The sequence below is a fragment of the Prionailurus viverrinus genome, chromosome B1 (genome assembly GCF_022837055.1).
Source record: "Prionailurus viverrinus isolate Anna chromosome B1, UM_Priviv_1.0, whole genome shotgun sequence".
Taxonomy (NCBI): Eukaryota; Metazoa; Chordata; class Mammalia; order Carnivora; family Felidae; genus Prionailurus; species Prionailurus viverrinus.
The window spans coordinates 173001280-173017346 of record NC_062564.1 but is presented as its reverse complement, the minus strand read 5'-3'; the positions used below and the strand labels follow the sequence as shown (position 1 = coordinate 173017346).

General features: G+C 39.4%; 1 protein-coding gene across 2 annotated transcripts in view; it reads right to left on the bottom strand.

The window, feature by feature from the left end:
- PDS5A (PDS5 cohesin associated factor A) overlaps window positions 1–16067 on the bottom strand; it is a 140555-nt gene that overhangs the window by 3629 nt on the left and 120859 nt on the right. For both annotated transcript variants that reach the window (XM_047855751.1, XM_047855750.1), the window contains exons 29-32: window positions 13088–13150; window positions 12201–12346; window positions 10321–10429; window positions 4615–4967 (exon numbers count right to left, since the gene is read on the bottom strand). In XM_047855751.1, the coding sequence (XP_047711707.1) occupies window positions 4615–4967; window positions 10321–10429; window positions 12201–12346; window positions 13088–13150 (671 nt within the window). The remainder of the gene's footprint in view (window positions 1–4614; window positions 4968–10320; window positions 10430–12200; window positions 12347–13087; window positions 13151–16067) is intronic.

Below are 16067 nucleotides of genomic sequence, written 5' to 3'. Positions count from 1 at the left end.
CTCAATGATTCCAAACTTGGGAGAGAAAGATAAGTGAGTTGTTTACTTATATTCCACTAAATATATGTTTTATAAAGGTAACGCTTAAGTGATTGATTCTTAGAGATTATTAATTTGTTATAATATACAAACTTAATAATGTGATACCAAAGAATCCTCTACAAGCTGCCTGCTGCGCCTTCAGGAAGCTTCCGTGTACTAGCTCTGAGTCTTCAGTATCTTCCTGGCTGCTCTCACAGATAAAAAAAAGTCTAAGTAAGGCTCTATGCCCAGTGTGGAGTCCAACAAGGGGCTTGAACCCACAAACTCAAGACTTGAGCTGAGATCAAGAGTTGGATGCTTAACCAACTGAGCCATCCAGGAGCCCCTGCTCTCACAGATTTTTACATTTTTTAAAAATTATTTTTATTTGGGGGGGGGGGTGGGGAGAGGGAGAGAGAGACAGAGAGAATGAATCCCACCCTGAGCCCCTGAGCCCTGATGTGGGGCTCCATCCCATGACCCTGGGTTCATGACCTGAGCTGAAATCAAGAGTCAGACACTTAACTGATGACTTAGCCTCCCAGGTGCTCCAATATGCAAGTATTTTAAAGCACTCTGTTATACAAGTTTTGTATGTATACGTAATGCCTTAGAACTAAGACTTAATTTTACCTTAGAAGTACAATATAGCACGGTAGTTACAAACTCTGGAGTGACACTGGGTTTAATCCTGGCTCCATTATTTATATAAACAAAGACACCAAAAGCTACATGGAGCCTCTATGTCCGGGTTTCCTCTCCTTGTAACCTAGGAATGATGATAATACTTACCACATAGAGGTGTTCTAAAGATTTAAAAGGTTAACAAAGAGCTTAGAAATGAGCCTGGCTCATAATCAGTACTATTTAGTGTTATCTATCATTATTCCTATATAGCAATTTTTTTATTGTAAAATTTTTATGATGTAACACTTGCCATTTTTACCATCTTTAGGTACACAGTTCAATGGCATTAAGTATATTCACACTGCTGTACGATCACAGCCTTTCATTTCTAGAATGTTTTCATCTTCCCCAAATGAAACTCTGTACACTGAACACTAATGCCTACTTACTCCCTCTTCCTCCTCCCTGGCAACCACCACTCTTTTTGTCTCTATGGATGTGATGGTTCTAGATACCTCATGTAAATGGAATCGTACAGTATTTGTCCTTTGGGGTCTGGCTTATTTCACTTAGCTAATGTCCTCAAGGTTCACCTACATTGTAGCACGTGTTGGAATTTCATTGTTTTATGTAGTAAACTAAAAAAAACAAAACAAAACACAAAAAACCAAAAAACTCTTATACTTTTTACTGTGTCAGTCAACAGACCGAATGTGAAAGTTTTCTGTTCTCTTCTGGAGTTGACAAGCTAAGGAAATCAACTCTTTGAGGGCAAGAACCTATCCATATTGGATACATTTGTATTGCCAACACCCAGCATGACGCTTATCACTTTTAAGTATTTGTTAAAAGAACAAATGAGAAGTATCAGGAGCAATACTGATGGGCCTATAAGGGATTCAATTCTGTGCAAGAGGGCATCATGAGCACTTTAGTTTCTGGAGTAAGTTTGGTTTCACTGAAGAGTACATCAGGATTCCAAGCTTAAGTCATAATGCCAGAATATAAGGACAGAGTTGTGTATTAGGTTTAGGAAAAGATAAAAGGAAGCTTGGGAGAATGTTTCAGAATGCACTTCGATATTTTGCTAAGTTAGTGTGAACAGTTCAATCAGAAGCTTCTGAAATATGTATGCAAAATACTTGATCTATTGTACTGAATTAACAGTACAATGTTATCATGAATATCTAATTTAACCATCTAACTTCACTGAGAATACAGAATCATCACAGAACTCTGTGTTTTGGCTAACACATGCCCCCTGTGACCTACTAACCAGCATACTTGAGATTTCTAAGGTGCTTTATCACTCAAGACATTTTTAGTTTTTGAATAAGGCTCAATACTATTTTTTTTTTAATTTTTTTTTTCAACGTTTATTTATTTTTGGGACAGAGAGAGACAGAGCATGAACGGGGGAGGGGCAGAGAGAGAGGGAGACACAGAATCGGAAACAGGCTCCAGGCTCCGAGCCATCAGCCCAGAGCCTGACGCGGGGCTCGAACTCACGGACTGCGAGATCGTGACCTGGCTGAAGTCGGACGCTTAACCGACTGCGCCACCCAGGCGCCCCTCAATACTATTTTTAAATCAAGACCAGTCTCTGGCAAATAAGCCATTTTTGTTGTTTTTTTTAATGATGTTGGGGCACACATGGTGCAGCAAACGTGTAGCAATGGGTTTTATAATGCCCTAATCAGAGACAAGGTCTGGATGCTACTGACAGTGTTTTCAGGGACTAAATATGTACCTGTATGTTTTGGTTAGAAGGCAAAAGGATAGTTAATGACAGGTAAGTCAGGTGGCTCAAGTGGCCTGTGTGTGATGATCACATCACAGTGTAATGGAACAGCTAGAACAGAATTTCAGAAACCCTTCAGAAAACTCTTGGCAATCTTGAGGGAAACTGTTCAACTTTTGTATGATTGAAAAGTATAGTAAGGGACAGAGAAACTAGAATTAAATAATTAAAAATGGTTACAACAATTACTGAGCATTTACTCACTATGAAAGGCACTTTGCTAAGTACTTTATGCTTATTAATCTATTTAATTTTTAGGACAGTCCTTTGAAGAACGTATTATTATACTGTCTTACTGATGACAAAGAGGAGGCTGAGGTTATAAACATGTTCTAGGTCAAAGGTGCAGATCTGAGGAGAAAAATGCTAAATTTGCCCCCAGTATCTTTCATTACTGTATTTATTAGTCCATAAAACTAAAAAGGAGTAGGAGAAACACTCATTACTTAGATCGGGTTTGGGCCTGGATCTGCTACTATGAGATGCTATCTAGAGGCAGATAAAATATAGGAAAATTTAACAGCTCCAAACTTCAAATTTCATGAATGGTAACTTAAAAAATGTACTTGTAAACACACATGCTGCAGGCAATACGGTACTTTATGAAAATACTGAAGCAGGATGGTAGGGTATCCTGAGATGATCAAAACTGTTTCTTTCCTAGAAGGAATTAAGAAGCTTACAGTCTAATTCAAGGGGAGCTGAGTTAGGTACCAGTATACAAGGAAAAAAGAAGGGGGGAAGGGCTAAGTTCTAACAGGACACCAAATATGAAAGGAGCCAACTTTTGGAACTCCACCTGAAACACCACCATTACAGGGGAGAAAAGCTGAAGTCCCAGCCCAAGAATGAGCAAAGATGAACAGCTGTTTCAGTGAGAGTGAGGTTGTTTCAGTGGAAAGTGAAGGAAAAGGTAAGTTGTTGACTTACATTAAAATTAATTGTAACAAGAGGAATTAAAGAGCAGGAAATACCTGTTTGTGTGTCATGACTTCTGTCTTCTCCATTCTGAGACTTTTTTTACCCAAAAGGCAGCCCTTTATATTAAGTAAAGCCCATGTAGTTATGTGAAGGATACCAAAACTTAATATTGTCCTTGCTAACAAGAAATATTAAAACATGATATCCTAATTAAAAATTAATCAAAGGAGGTATACCTGGTTGGCTTAGTCCATTAAGCATCCAATTCTTGATTTTGGCTCAGGTCACGATCTCTTGGTGATAAGACTGAGCCCTGCATCTGGCTGGGTATGGAGCCTACTTGGGATTCTCCCTCTTTCCCTCTCTCTCTGCCAGTCCTCCCACCCCTGCCCACACACTCTCTCTCTCAAAATAAATAAACATTAAAAAAAAAAAAAAAAAAAAAGCGCTGGTGTGTCTGACTCTTGATTTTGGTCCAGGCCACAATCTCATGGTTTTGTGCGTTCAAGCCCAGCCTCGGGCTCTGTGCTAGCAGCAGAGAGCCTGCTTGAGAGTCTCTGTCTCTCTCTCCACCCCTCCCCCACTCACACTGTTTCTCTCTCTCTCAAAATAAATAAACTTATAAAAAAAAACCAAACCATCAACTTTGGCTCAGGTCATCTCACGGTTCGTAGGTTCAAGCGCCACATCGAGCTCTCTGCTGTCAGTGTGCAGCCTGCTTTGGATCTTCTGTCTCCCACCCCCTCATGCACATGCTCTCTCTCTCTCAAAAATAAAATAAACATTAAAAAAAAAAAAAAAAGATAAAAATAATTTTTTTTTTTAACGTTTATTTTTGAGACAGAGAGAGACAGAGCGCCAGCAGGAGAGGGGCAGAGAGAGAGGGAGACACAGAATCTGAAACAGGCTCCAGGCTCTGAGCTGTCAGCATAGAGCCCGATGCGGGGCTCAAACTCACGGACCGCGAGATCATGACCTGAGCCGAAGTTGGCAGCCCAACTGACCGAGCCACCCAGGCGCCCCAAAAATAATTTAAAAAAAATAACCAAAGGGAAAAAGGAGATCTCTCTTCAAATTGGTATCCTGGAGGTTATGAGGTAAAAGCAAATGCCATTATAACCTACTCAGGAAAACCAAGGGCAGTTTTCATTCCCAAGTGCCTAGGTGTTTGGGGGTGATTGGCACATACTAAGAATAAAATAAAATGTCTAAACTCAAAGTTCAGAAAGAATGGTGTACATTACCTTTGTAAGTCAATTTGTCTCTCTGCTGGTGTTGCCTTTTTGGCTATGTCTTGCAGTTTGGGTGCTTTGGCATTACCTGCTTCCAGACCCCCAGGGCTTTCTTGACTGACTGCAGCTCTCTTTCTTCCTTTGCCAAGAGGTTTATTTATATCATCATTTTTGGTTGCATTGCCCTGAGATTCAGACTTCGGTCGACGTCCTCTCCTGGGTTTTGAAGGGGCAGGTGGTCCTGATTCATCTACTTTCTCATCTGTTTTTTGTTGAATATTCTCTGCACCAGCTGCGGTTACTGTTCTTTTCTTTCCTCGGTCACTGCTGATGTTGCCCTGGGTAGTCTGATCAGAATTAATTTCCTAAAACAGCACAAAACAATTCTATAAACACAAGTTCCTTAAATATCAATGATCTATGCTAGAAAGAAGTATTTTGAAAATATTCAAAAGGAGCTGGAATTCCATGGCTTTTTTTTTTAAGTAAGTTCCATACCCAGTGTGAAGCCCAATGTGGGGCCCAAACTCACCACCCTGAGATCAAGACCTGAGCTGAGATCAAGAGTTGGACACTTCATCAACTGAGCCACTCTTAATTCCAAGGCTTCTAATCCATTGCTTATATCCCTTGAGGAATGTAAACTCCTTGAGGGCAGGGCCTGAGAGCAGTGCCCACCATGGTACTTGGCACATATACTGTACACAATAAATGCTTATTAAATAATATACACAGATGGTATATATAAAGCGGAGAAAATCTACTTGGTTTTTCTATCACCCTCATTCTAAAGGAAAAGGTCTTCTTAAAAATTTTTTTCCTTTTTAACATTTATTAAGAGAGAGAGAGAGCGCGTGCGCACTTGCAAACATGAGTCGGGTAGGGGTAGAGGGAGTGTGAGACACAGAACCTGAAGCAGGGTCCAGGCTCTGAGCTGTCAGCATATAGCCCAATGCAGGGCCCGAACTCACGGACCAGGAGATCATGACCTAAGCTGAAGTCGGATACTTAACTAAGCCACCCAGGTGCCCCAAAAAGGTCTTTTTAACTTGGTATGTTTTTTTTTTTTTAAGTTTGTTTGTTTATTTATTTGAGTGGGGGAGAGGGGGAGAGAGGGGGAGAAAAAGAATCCCAAGCTGGCTCCATGCTCTCAGCACGGAGCCGGATGTGGGGCTCCAACCCATGAACCCTGAGACTTGAGCTGACTGAGCCAGTCAGGCGCCCCTCCCCCTTTTAATGTTATTTTTGAGAGGGAGAGAGGGAGAGAGAGAGGGGGAGAGGGGGAAAAGGGGAGAGGGGAAGGGGGGGGAGAGAGAGAGAGAGAGAGAGACAGAGACAGAGAGAATATGAGTGGAAGAAGGGGCACAGAAAGAGGAAGACAGAGGATTCAAAGCGGGCTCTGCATGGAGAGTAGAGAGCCCAAGGCAGGGCCTGAACTCAAAAACTGCTAGTCATGACCTGAGCCCTAGTCGGCCACTTAACTGACTGAGCCACCCAGGTACCCCGATCAATGGTATATTCTAAATTTATCACTTTTTAAAGGAGAGCATGTTTTCATAATTGAATGTTATTTTCTTTTTTTTTAATTTTTTTAAATGTTTATTTACTTCTGAGACAGAGAGAGACAGAGCATGAGTGGGGGAGGGGCAAAGAGAGAGGGGGACACAGAATCTGAAGCAGGCTCCAGGCTCTGAGCTATCAGCACAGAGCCCGATGCGGGGCTCGAACTCACAGACGGAGATCATGACCTGAGCCGAAGCCGGACACTCAACCGACTGAGCCACCCAGGTGCCCCGAATATGCTATTTTCTTTATGATGCATCAAATTTCTGTAGTTCTGTGCCATGAAGTTCTTCAATTTCTCACTCCACTTACACATTCTAATTTTTGTCATTTTTGCTGCAATCCTTAACCTACTTTTTTCTGAAAAAAAAATTTTTTTGTTTACCAAATATATATATTAAATCCTCTAAAATGTTAAAGTAATAAAATCCCATTTTAAAATGTATTTTATTTTTTATTTTTGAAAGAGAGAGAGAGTGGGAGTGAGGGAGAGGCAGAGAGAAAGGGGCAGAGGATTTGAAGCAAGATCTGTGCTGAGAGCAGAGGGCCTGATGCAGGGCTCAAACTCACAAACCATGAGATCACAACCTGAGACAAAGTCAGACACTTAACCAACTGGGCCACCCAAGCACCCCACCCCAGGAATATTTTTAAAACAGTATCAAAGCAGGACATTCATCAAGTGAAAAGTGAAGGATTGTACACAGAGAAAAGAGGGAAAGAGCTTGGAAGATATAAGGAACTTGGACCATAAGGAGTGATGGGAGAGTGGTATGGGACAAGGTAGGAGAAGCAAGCATGGACCAGATCACGAATGCCTTACCGGACAGGTTAAGAAATTTGATTTCATTCTAAGTGCTAATGAAAGTCACTGAAGGACTTTCAAGACAGGACGAACATAATTCAAATTACATTTTAAAAAGATCAAATTGGCTGCTATATCGTGACTGGACTGGAAGAGAGCAAGAATACTAACAAGGTTAAAACTACTACAGCATGAGAAGTTGAGTTGGGTCAACACCCTGCTGGGTAGCAATGTCAAGTGTTCCACTTTTTCAAGGAAGCAATATGGAAATATCTAATCTATAATACACTTTACTCTTTGACTCAGCAATCCCACTGCTAGGAATTAAGCCCATAGAAATAAAACTATCAGTATATATTTAATGCACATTTACTATTTAAGGCAACATTGTAGTGGCAAAAAAAGGGGAAAGATTTAATGTATATACACACACATGAAAATGATAAGACAAGAAAAAAATTAACAAAGATTAGGCTTTTTAAAAGGAAACAAATACTGCATTAAAAATCATGTACACGACTTGGGACACCTGGTGGCTCATTTGGTTAAGAGACTGGTTCTTGATTTTGGCTCAGGTCATGATATCACGGTCTGTGAGTCTGAATGCCACACTGGGCTCTGTGCTGCTGGTGCACAGCCTGCTTGGGATTCTCTATCTCCCCCTCTCTCTGCCATCCTGTACCCTCTCTCATAACTACATGACTCTCTACATCACTGTATTTACATATTTATGAACATTATGTGCATATGTCTAAAGAACTCATATAAAAGGCAAATGAAAGAGGAAATCCATTGGTCAGCCATAGGTATACAGAAAATGAAGACTCCTAAAGAGGAATACCGGCAGCATCGCCTGCCTGAATCCATGGGATGAGTCTTGCTTCTTTTAACTACCTCCCTTACTCATCTTTCATATTATAATTTGATTTGCCTCTCAGAGTAAATAACAGGAGAAAATGTCCTGATTTGTTGACATGCATAGTTTGCTGGATAATTTTTATATACATAATAAATTGGTTTATGCATTAATTTCTTTGAAAAATTGGGTTAGCAAGAAACACTCTCTTAGATCTTTATCTTCTTTTAGTATACCAACAAGATAGTTTTTTGAGACTACAAGACTTTTGACTCAGACCCCCTGGAAAGAAATAACATCAACTTATGGGAGATCTGACTGGTAGGTGATTAAGTTTTGTCAAAATACAAGCCCTGTGTGTTCAAGGTGACAGCAAGTTTGTTAAAACATTCTTTGGAAGTGTGAAAAAGTTAAAATAAGGGTTTGGAACAATATAGCATCATAGATTAATTAGAAAGTAACATTTTGGCTTCTCAAAAATTAGAATTTAAATGTTGTTTACTGTTTCTATTTTTAAAAAATGTTTATTAAAATTTTTTTTTTAAGATTTATTTTGAGAGATAGAAAGAAAGAGAGAGACAGAGACAGAGAGAGAGAGAGAGAGAAGGGGCAGAGAAAGGGAGAGAGACAATCCCAAGCAGGCTCTGCACTGCCAGTGTGGAGCCTGATGTGGGGCTTGACCTCATGAACTGTGAGATCATGAACTGAGCTGAAATCAAGAGTTGGATGCTTAACTGATAGGCCACCCAGGCGCCCCTAAATGTTCATTTATTTTTGACAGCACACATGCTCATGCAAGTGGGAGAGGGGCAGAGGATCTGAAGCGGGCTCTGTGGTGACAAGAGAGAGCTTGACACGAGCTTGAACCCGTGAACCATGAGATCATGACCTGAGCGGAAGTTGGACATTTAACCAACTGAGCCACCCAGGCAACCCTATCTTTTTCCATTATAAAGTATAATCCACATATAACATCAATTTGTATCTTACACAGAATTTGATGTTGGGGCACCTGGGTGATTCATTGCTTAAGTGTTCAACTTCAGCTCAGGTCATGATCTCACAGTTCGTGAGTTCGAGCTCTGTGTCGGGTTCTGTGCAGGCATCTCAGAGCCTGCTTCAGATTCTGTCTCCCTCTCTCTCTCTGCCCCTTCCCCACTTGTGCCCTCTCTCCTTCTCTCAAAAATAAATAAATAAACTTAAAAATAAATATTTATTCCTATACCACCTCTTAATACACACGGTAAGTATGTTTAAATGGATGTCTGTGGCAATATGCACTTTTGCATGTAAGTCTCAAGACTGTTTAATTCTAACAAGAACCCCACAATACTTAAGTCTGTTGGCTTCTGAATTCCAAGAGTTCTGACAGTGAGAGGCTCCCTGTTATCTGAATCTACTGAAAAACTGAAGTTCTGATAATAAATAGGAAGAGGTTGAATAGTGACTGATCTAAAAATGCATCCTCATCTATTCAGCTTGAGTGGGATAGTTCAGTTATTGTGGAATAATTGTACAGCCCTGTATTTTATGTACCTGAGAGGGATTCCTAAAACATTTGAAGAATACTCTGTGTGTGTGTGTGTGTGTGTGTTTGTGTGTGTGTGTGTGTGATGTGTGTATGGTGGGCAATAAAAAGTAAATGTGTCAAGAATATGATTCTGTGGGAAAAGAAACAATAGTATTTCCATGCCATTCCTACTGAGGTAAGTTATCAATTTCATTCTACAGTTTAAATGGAAGCCCAGAGAAGTCAAGCAATCTGCCTAAGTAAACACACAGCTAGTGAGTGGCAGAGCCAGGTCTGATTTCCCTACAAATGTTTCTCTCCTGCTACAATATATTACTATATATTACTATATATTTGGGGTTCTACTGCTACAATTGTTAAGAAAACTAGGTTCCCTGGGGCGCCTGGGTGGCTCAGTCGGTTGAGCGTCCGACTTCAGCCCAGGGCATGATCTCACAGTGAGTTCGAGCCCTGCATTGGACTCTGTGCTGATGGAGCCTGGAGCCTGCTTCCGATTCTGTGTCTCCCTCTCTCTCTGCCCCTTCCCTGCTCATGCTCTGTTTTTCTCTGTCTCCAAAATAAATAAAAACATTAAGAAAAAAAAAAAGAAAATTAGGTGCCCTAATTATAAGGTCAACAATGAAGAATGCAGCTGTTAATAATGTACACACTCATCACAGGAGCCAACAAACTCTTGAAAGTAAGATCTCAAAAACTCTCAATTCCTAGTCTTTCAAGTTTTGAGAGCAGAAGTGTGGGAGAAGGATACTGTTATGGGTGGCCACATAAACTCTTGAAATGAGCGGATATAGGAAGACTCATTTTCTGGAGAGTGAAGCACAATAAATACAGCCAAGAGGTGGTATATAAAATGTAGAATATGTAGTATATATTAACTTGTCCAGTGTGGGTTTCTTAACCTCTACCATGAAACTGTAATAAGAATCTCTGGGAGAAATCCACTTGTTAAATTTTAAAATTTACCTTATTCTTTACCGGATCAATATTCTTTACAGGAGTGACAGAAATAATTCTCACAGGGTTCTCTTCATTTTCACTAACTCCAGTTTCTACTGCCTCTGAACTCTGTTCCCTGTTGAAGAAAAATAAACCAAAGCTTCTTTATTTCACCACTTGGACAGAAGGTTTACCCTCCCACTACAGCAATAAGGAAACAGAAGCTCAGTCAAGTGAAGCAACATTAGCAAAATTCAAATCTTCCGTGGTTACAGACTATTGGTCTATTATATGGTATTATTGGTGCCATTTAACCTTACTAATGAAAGACACAAATGGCTGCCTAAAACGACCCGAAAGAAAGATTAGTTATCAAGAAATGAAATAACAAAACTATTCTAAGACTTTCTCTCGTGTGTGGGAAACCCTAAAACAAAACAAAAATACAGTGATAGATGAGTGTATAGTATAGTTGTTTCCAGTCTTTTTTTTTTTTTTTTCTTTTTAAGGTTTTATTTTTAAGTAATTTCTACACCCACTGTGGAGCTGAAACTTACAAACCCGAAATCAAGGGTCAGTCAGGTGCCCCTCTGGTCTGTGTTCTTAATGCTCTGCAAGGGAAGGAGGCTGGAAGAACAGGCCAGAGGGGAGGTATCTGGAGACCCACCATTTCTGTAAACCACAGATGTTCCATGTTAATTTACTTTATATTTTGGGGTTCTACTGCTAAAAATGTGTTTAAAACAATACCAACTGAGTTTATACTTAAAATTTCAGGAGTAAGAATCAAGTCTTTAAAAGCTTCAATTTCTAGTGTTTTTAAGAGTAGAGTCTGGTGGAAATTCTTATGTAGTAGCTAACATGGTAAAAATGTGACATGTTAAAATAAGCATGGAATATTCTTAGTCCTTAGAAATGTCATAACAATGTTATCTTAAACCATGCTATATTAATTTGAATTAAAAATTAAAAAGCATAAAAATTCAATTTATTTAACGGTTATATATTCATAATTTTCCTGTGTTTTCTTATATAAACATTTCCATATACATTAGTAATAATATATTAGAAATTCTTACATTTGTTCCATTTAACTTTTTTACACTTAGAATGTTATATGGTTTCACAAGGTAATAATACACTGAATTTCCATCATTAATTATACTGAAACTCAGTGCCATTATTTTATTTTTTTTTAATTTTTTTTTTCCAACGTTTATTTATTTTTGGGACAGAGAGAGACAGAGCATCAACGGGGGAGGGGCAGAGAGAGAGGGAGACACAGAATCGGAAACAGGCTCCAGGCTCGGAGCCATCAGCCCAGAGCCTGACACGGGGCTCGAACTCACGGACCGCGAGATCGTGACCTGGCTGAAGTCGGATGCTTAACTGACTGCGCCTCCCAGGCGCCCCATCAGTGCCATTATTTTATACCCAAATGTTTCTTAAAGTCCATTTTTGTGATATAGTGCTTTAGGTAAAAATTAAAAGATCAACCAAGTATCAGAGCCTGGAGCCTGCTTCGGATTCTGTGTCTTCCTCTCTCTCTGCCCCTCCCCCACTCGTGCTCTCTCAAAAAATATATAAACGTTAAAAAAAAAAAACAAAAACTTTTGGGGCGCCTGGGTGGCTCAGTCGGTTAAGCGTCCGACTTCGGCTCAGGTCATGATCTCACGGTCCGTGAGTTCGAGCCCCGCGTCGGGCTCTGTGCTGCCAGCTCAGAGCCTGGAGCCTGTTTCAGATTCTGTGTCTCCCTCTCTCTGACCCTCCCGTATTCATGCTCTGTCTCTCTCTGTCTCAAAAATAAATAAACATTAAAAAAAAAAAAATTAAAAAAAAAAAAACTTTTAAAAGATGAACCAATTAGTGAGTGATACTAACACAAACAACTGGAGAAAAAAACTTGCCTTGATCGGTTTCCGGTTGAAGGGTTCAGCTCTGAATTTACATTAATGTTGCTTCCAGTCTCAGCTCCGGTGCTTCTAACATATGGTTTTCTTCCTGTTGCTGATAAAGGCTTGTTTACTGCACCTAGTACTCCAGCAGGTTTTGGCTAAAAGTTACACATATGCATGTTATTTTATACCTTACTATAAGGAATTCATATAAATTTAGACACATGTAAAAGAAACTGTTTAGTTTAAGCCACGGAATTGTTGTTACTTTGGAAAGTTAAATCCTAAATTTATTAGAAATGATAATTTTGCAAAATTGGGTTTGTCTGAATACAAGTCACAAGCATTACTTCTACTTAAAAATAACCAGGCAATTAATTATTCCTTATTGCTCAATCAAAATGAAAAGTGCCCCTGAAACAATGCAAAGTACATAATAAATAAGACATAATAAAATATCTTACGAATAAACAATTAAATGTATATAGTAGTAGTTTAGGCACTGTTTTTCTCAAAAGTTAAATTTTTCTTGCTCTTTTATGTTAGGTGTCATGCTACTTTTATAGAATATTGTCTAACTCATTAATACTTTAAAATTATTTCTTTCAATCTTACATATCTAAATTTATTATGACACTTTTCAAGAAAATCTGCTTTGTGGATTCTAAGTAACTTGAAGCCTACTAGTACTGATGAGAACACATGGCCGTAATTCAAAAGGGTCATTTATGGCAGAAGAAAGCCTGAGAGTACAAATGCCTTAGATGCTATAATTCACAATATGATCCCTAAGAATCAGGAACATAAAAATCCATGGGATATTTAAAGGTTATTTCTAAGAATAGCAGAAGTAATATACCCATGCAATAAAGATTTCCAAATTATCTACTATATAATACCTTTCCTGTTAACAGAAGCACTCTGGTCTCTTCTGAAATATAACTCTTGTCATTACAGAAGTCCTATCAAAAAAAAAAAAATCAAAGTGAATATGTCTATTTTTACCGTCCAAATAAGACTTCTCAGGCATTGTGCCTTACAATAACAATTACATTTAGGCTAGCATATATATATCAGTTGTTCAAATAAAGCATATTAAATGAACTACATCATTAAGTCTAGCTTTAACTCAATGGCACATTAAGAACTAGCAAATATCAGAACTCAATTACTTAAATCATATTTTAAATAAAACACACTATTTTTTTTTTTTTTTCATACAGTCCAGGGAAAACAAGGCTCCAGTTTATTAACTGAACTACTTTCTCTACTCTATTATAAAATCGACTTCTTTTGGGATCCCAAAATATCCAAAATGGTACAGAGCATACTTTAGGCACTTAATATTCACTAAAATCACTCCACCCTGGATCTCAAGAAAGTTACCCTCGTTGAAAAAAATCTGCCACTTGAATTAAAACTATTGTGTTTCTTGGGGCGCCTGGGTGGCTCAGTCGGTTAAGCATCTGACTTCGGCTTAGGTCATGATCTCATGGTCCATGAGTTCGAGCCCCGCGTCAGGCTCTGTGCTGACAGCTCAGAGCCTGGAACCTGCTTCAGATTCTGTGTCTCCTTCTCTCTCTGACCCTCCCCCATTCATGATCTGTCTCTCTCTGTCTCAAAAATAAATAAAACATTAAAAAAAATTAAAAAAAACCTACTACTGTGTTTCTTAGAACCATAAGACTGTCCAAATCACATAGGTATATATACTGTCAAAATATCATTCAGTGAATTGTCCACCTAATGTGGACACTGATGGACTCCTGAAAGTTTTATCTACACGGAACTTAAGAATCCTTTCATGCTTCTGTTAAATATCCTGGGAACAGCGCACAAATAAACCACAATGATGTCACATAAGTAAAATGATTTACTATGACCAAGAAGTTCATTATTTAAAACATTTTTTTTTCAAGTTTATTTATTTATTTTGAGAGGGAGTGAACATGAACTGGAGAGGGGCAGAGAGAGAGGAAGAGAGAATCAGAAGCAGGCTCTGTGTACTTCAGCACAGAACCCAATGTGCAGCTAGATCTCACAAACCATGAGATCATGACTTGAGCTGAAATTAAGAGTCTGCCACTCAACTGACTGAGACACTCAGGTGCCTTGAAGTCTATTAATTTGTTAAGTAATATCACTTAAAAATTATTTTTTCTTTTCTAAGTTTACCTTCATACTAGTGTCACAGGAAAGAACAGATGGCTTAAATGTGCCTATAATTTTTTTTTTTTAACCTTTATTTATTTTTGAGACCGAGAGAGACAGAGCATGAACAGGGGAGGGTCAGAGAGAGAGGGAGACACAGAATCTGAAGAAGGCTCCAGGCTCTGAGCAGTCAGCACAGAGCCCGACGCGGGGCTCGAACTCACGGACCGCGAGATCATGACCTGAGCCGAAGTCAGCCGCTTCAACGACTGAGCCACCCAGGCCCCCCTTAAATGTGCCTATAAAGAAGTCACAATTTTGGCATGTGTTCCAGGCAAAGTTATTATCTTTTTTTCTTTCCTCCCTTCATTTTTTTTCCCCCCACAAAGGCTTTTATGCAGCTACAAGAATCGTTACAAAGCCTAGGCACCAAAGTTCATTCACTTTATTCATGAAGATATACTATAGCCTCACTAGGCTCATGATCTTAATATGCCTGGTCTTCTAGTGTTTGAATTTATACCAGATTAAAAGCAACATATTAGAAAAGGAAATGAGAGGGGCGCCTGGGTGGCTCAGTTGGTTGAGCGTCCGACTTCAGCTCAGGTCATGATCTTGCAGTCTGTGAGTTCGAGCCCCACATCCAGCTCTGTGCTGACAGCCTGGAGCCTGCTTCTGATTCTGTGTCTCCCTCTCTCTCTGCCCCTCCCCTGCTCACACTCTGTCTCTCTATCAAAAAATGAATAAACATTAAAAAAAATTAAAAAAAAGAAAAGGAAATGAGAAAAGCTGTTCACTGAAACCAGAAAAAACTAGTTCTTTTTAAGAAGGCTAAAAACACTAAGTTTCAGATATCAAAACAAAAACAACTAAAGTTAGGTATGGTGACAAACAGCAATTTAATTCTTTTTATTTTTTATTTTGTTTAAAGTTTATTTATTTTGAGAGAGAGAGAGATGGGGGTGGGGAGTGGGGATGGGAGGGGGAGAAGCAGAGAGAGAGAATCCCAAGCAGACCCCACCCCACCAACCGTGAGATCATGACCTGAGCCAAATCAGATATTCAACTGACTGAGCCACCCAGGAGTCCCTTTATGTTTTTTATTAAAAAAAAAAAAAGTTGGCTTGATCTCATGAAACACGAAATCATGACCTGAGCCAAAACCAAGACTTGGATGCTTAACCAGCTGAGCCACCCAGGTGCCCCATCTCTCTTTCTCTTTTTTTTAATAAAGTAGGCTTCATGCCCAACGTGGGGCTTAAACCCATGACCCTGAGATCCAGAGTCCCCTGAGAGCCATAGTTGAAGGCTCTACTGAATGAGCCAGCCAGGTACCACACAACAATTTAATCCTTGTTCATGGGATAGTTATTATATGAAGATTATATCTGGGTACTATTCTTATCACGATAGCCTTAGGTCAACAATAAATTTTTTTTTTTTTTCAACGTTTATTTTTGGGACAGAGAGAGACAGAGCATAAATGGGGGAGGGGCAGAGAGAGAGGGAGACACAGAATCGGAAACAGGCTCCAGGCTCTGAGCCATCAGCACAGAGCCTGACGCGGGGCTCGAACTCACGGACCGCGAGATCGTGACCTGGCTGAAGTCAGACGCTTAACCGACTGCGCCACCCAGGCGCCCCAACAATAAAGTAAATTTAAATTTAAGAGCTCACATACGATTATTTTTTGAAATTTTATTTCATTATATCTTTAAATGTTTATTT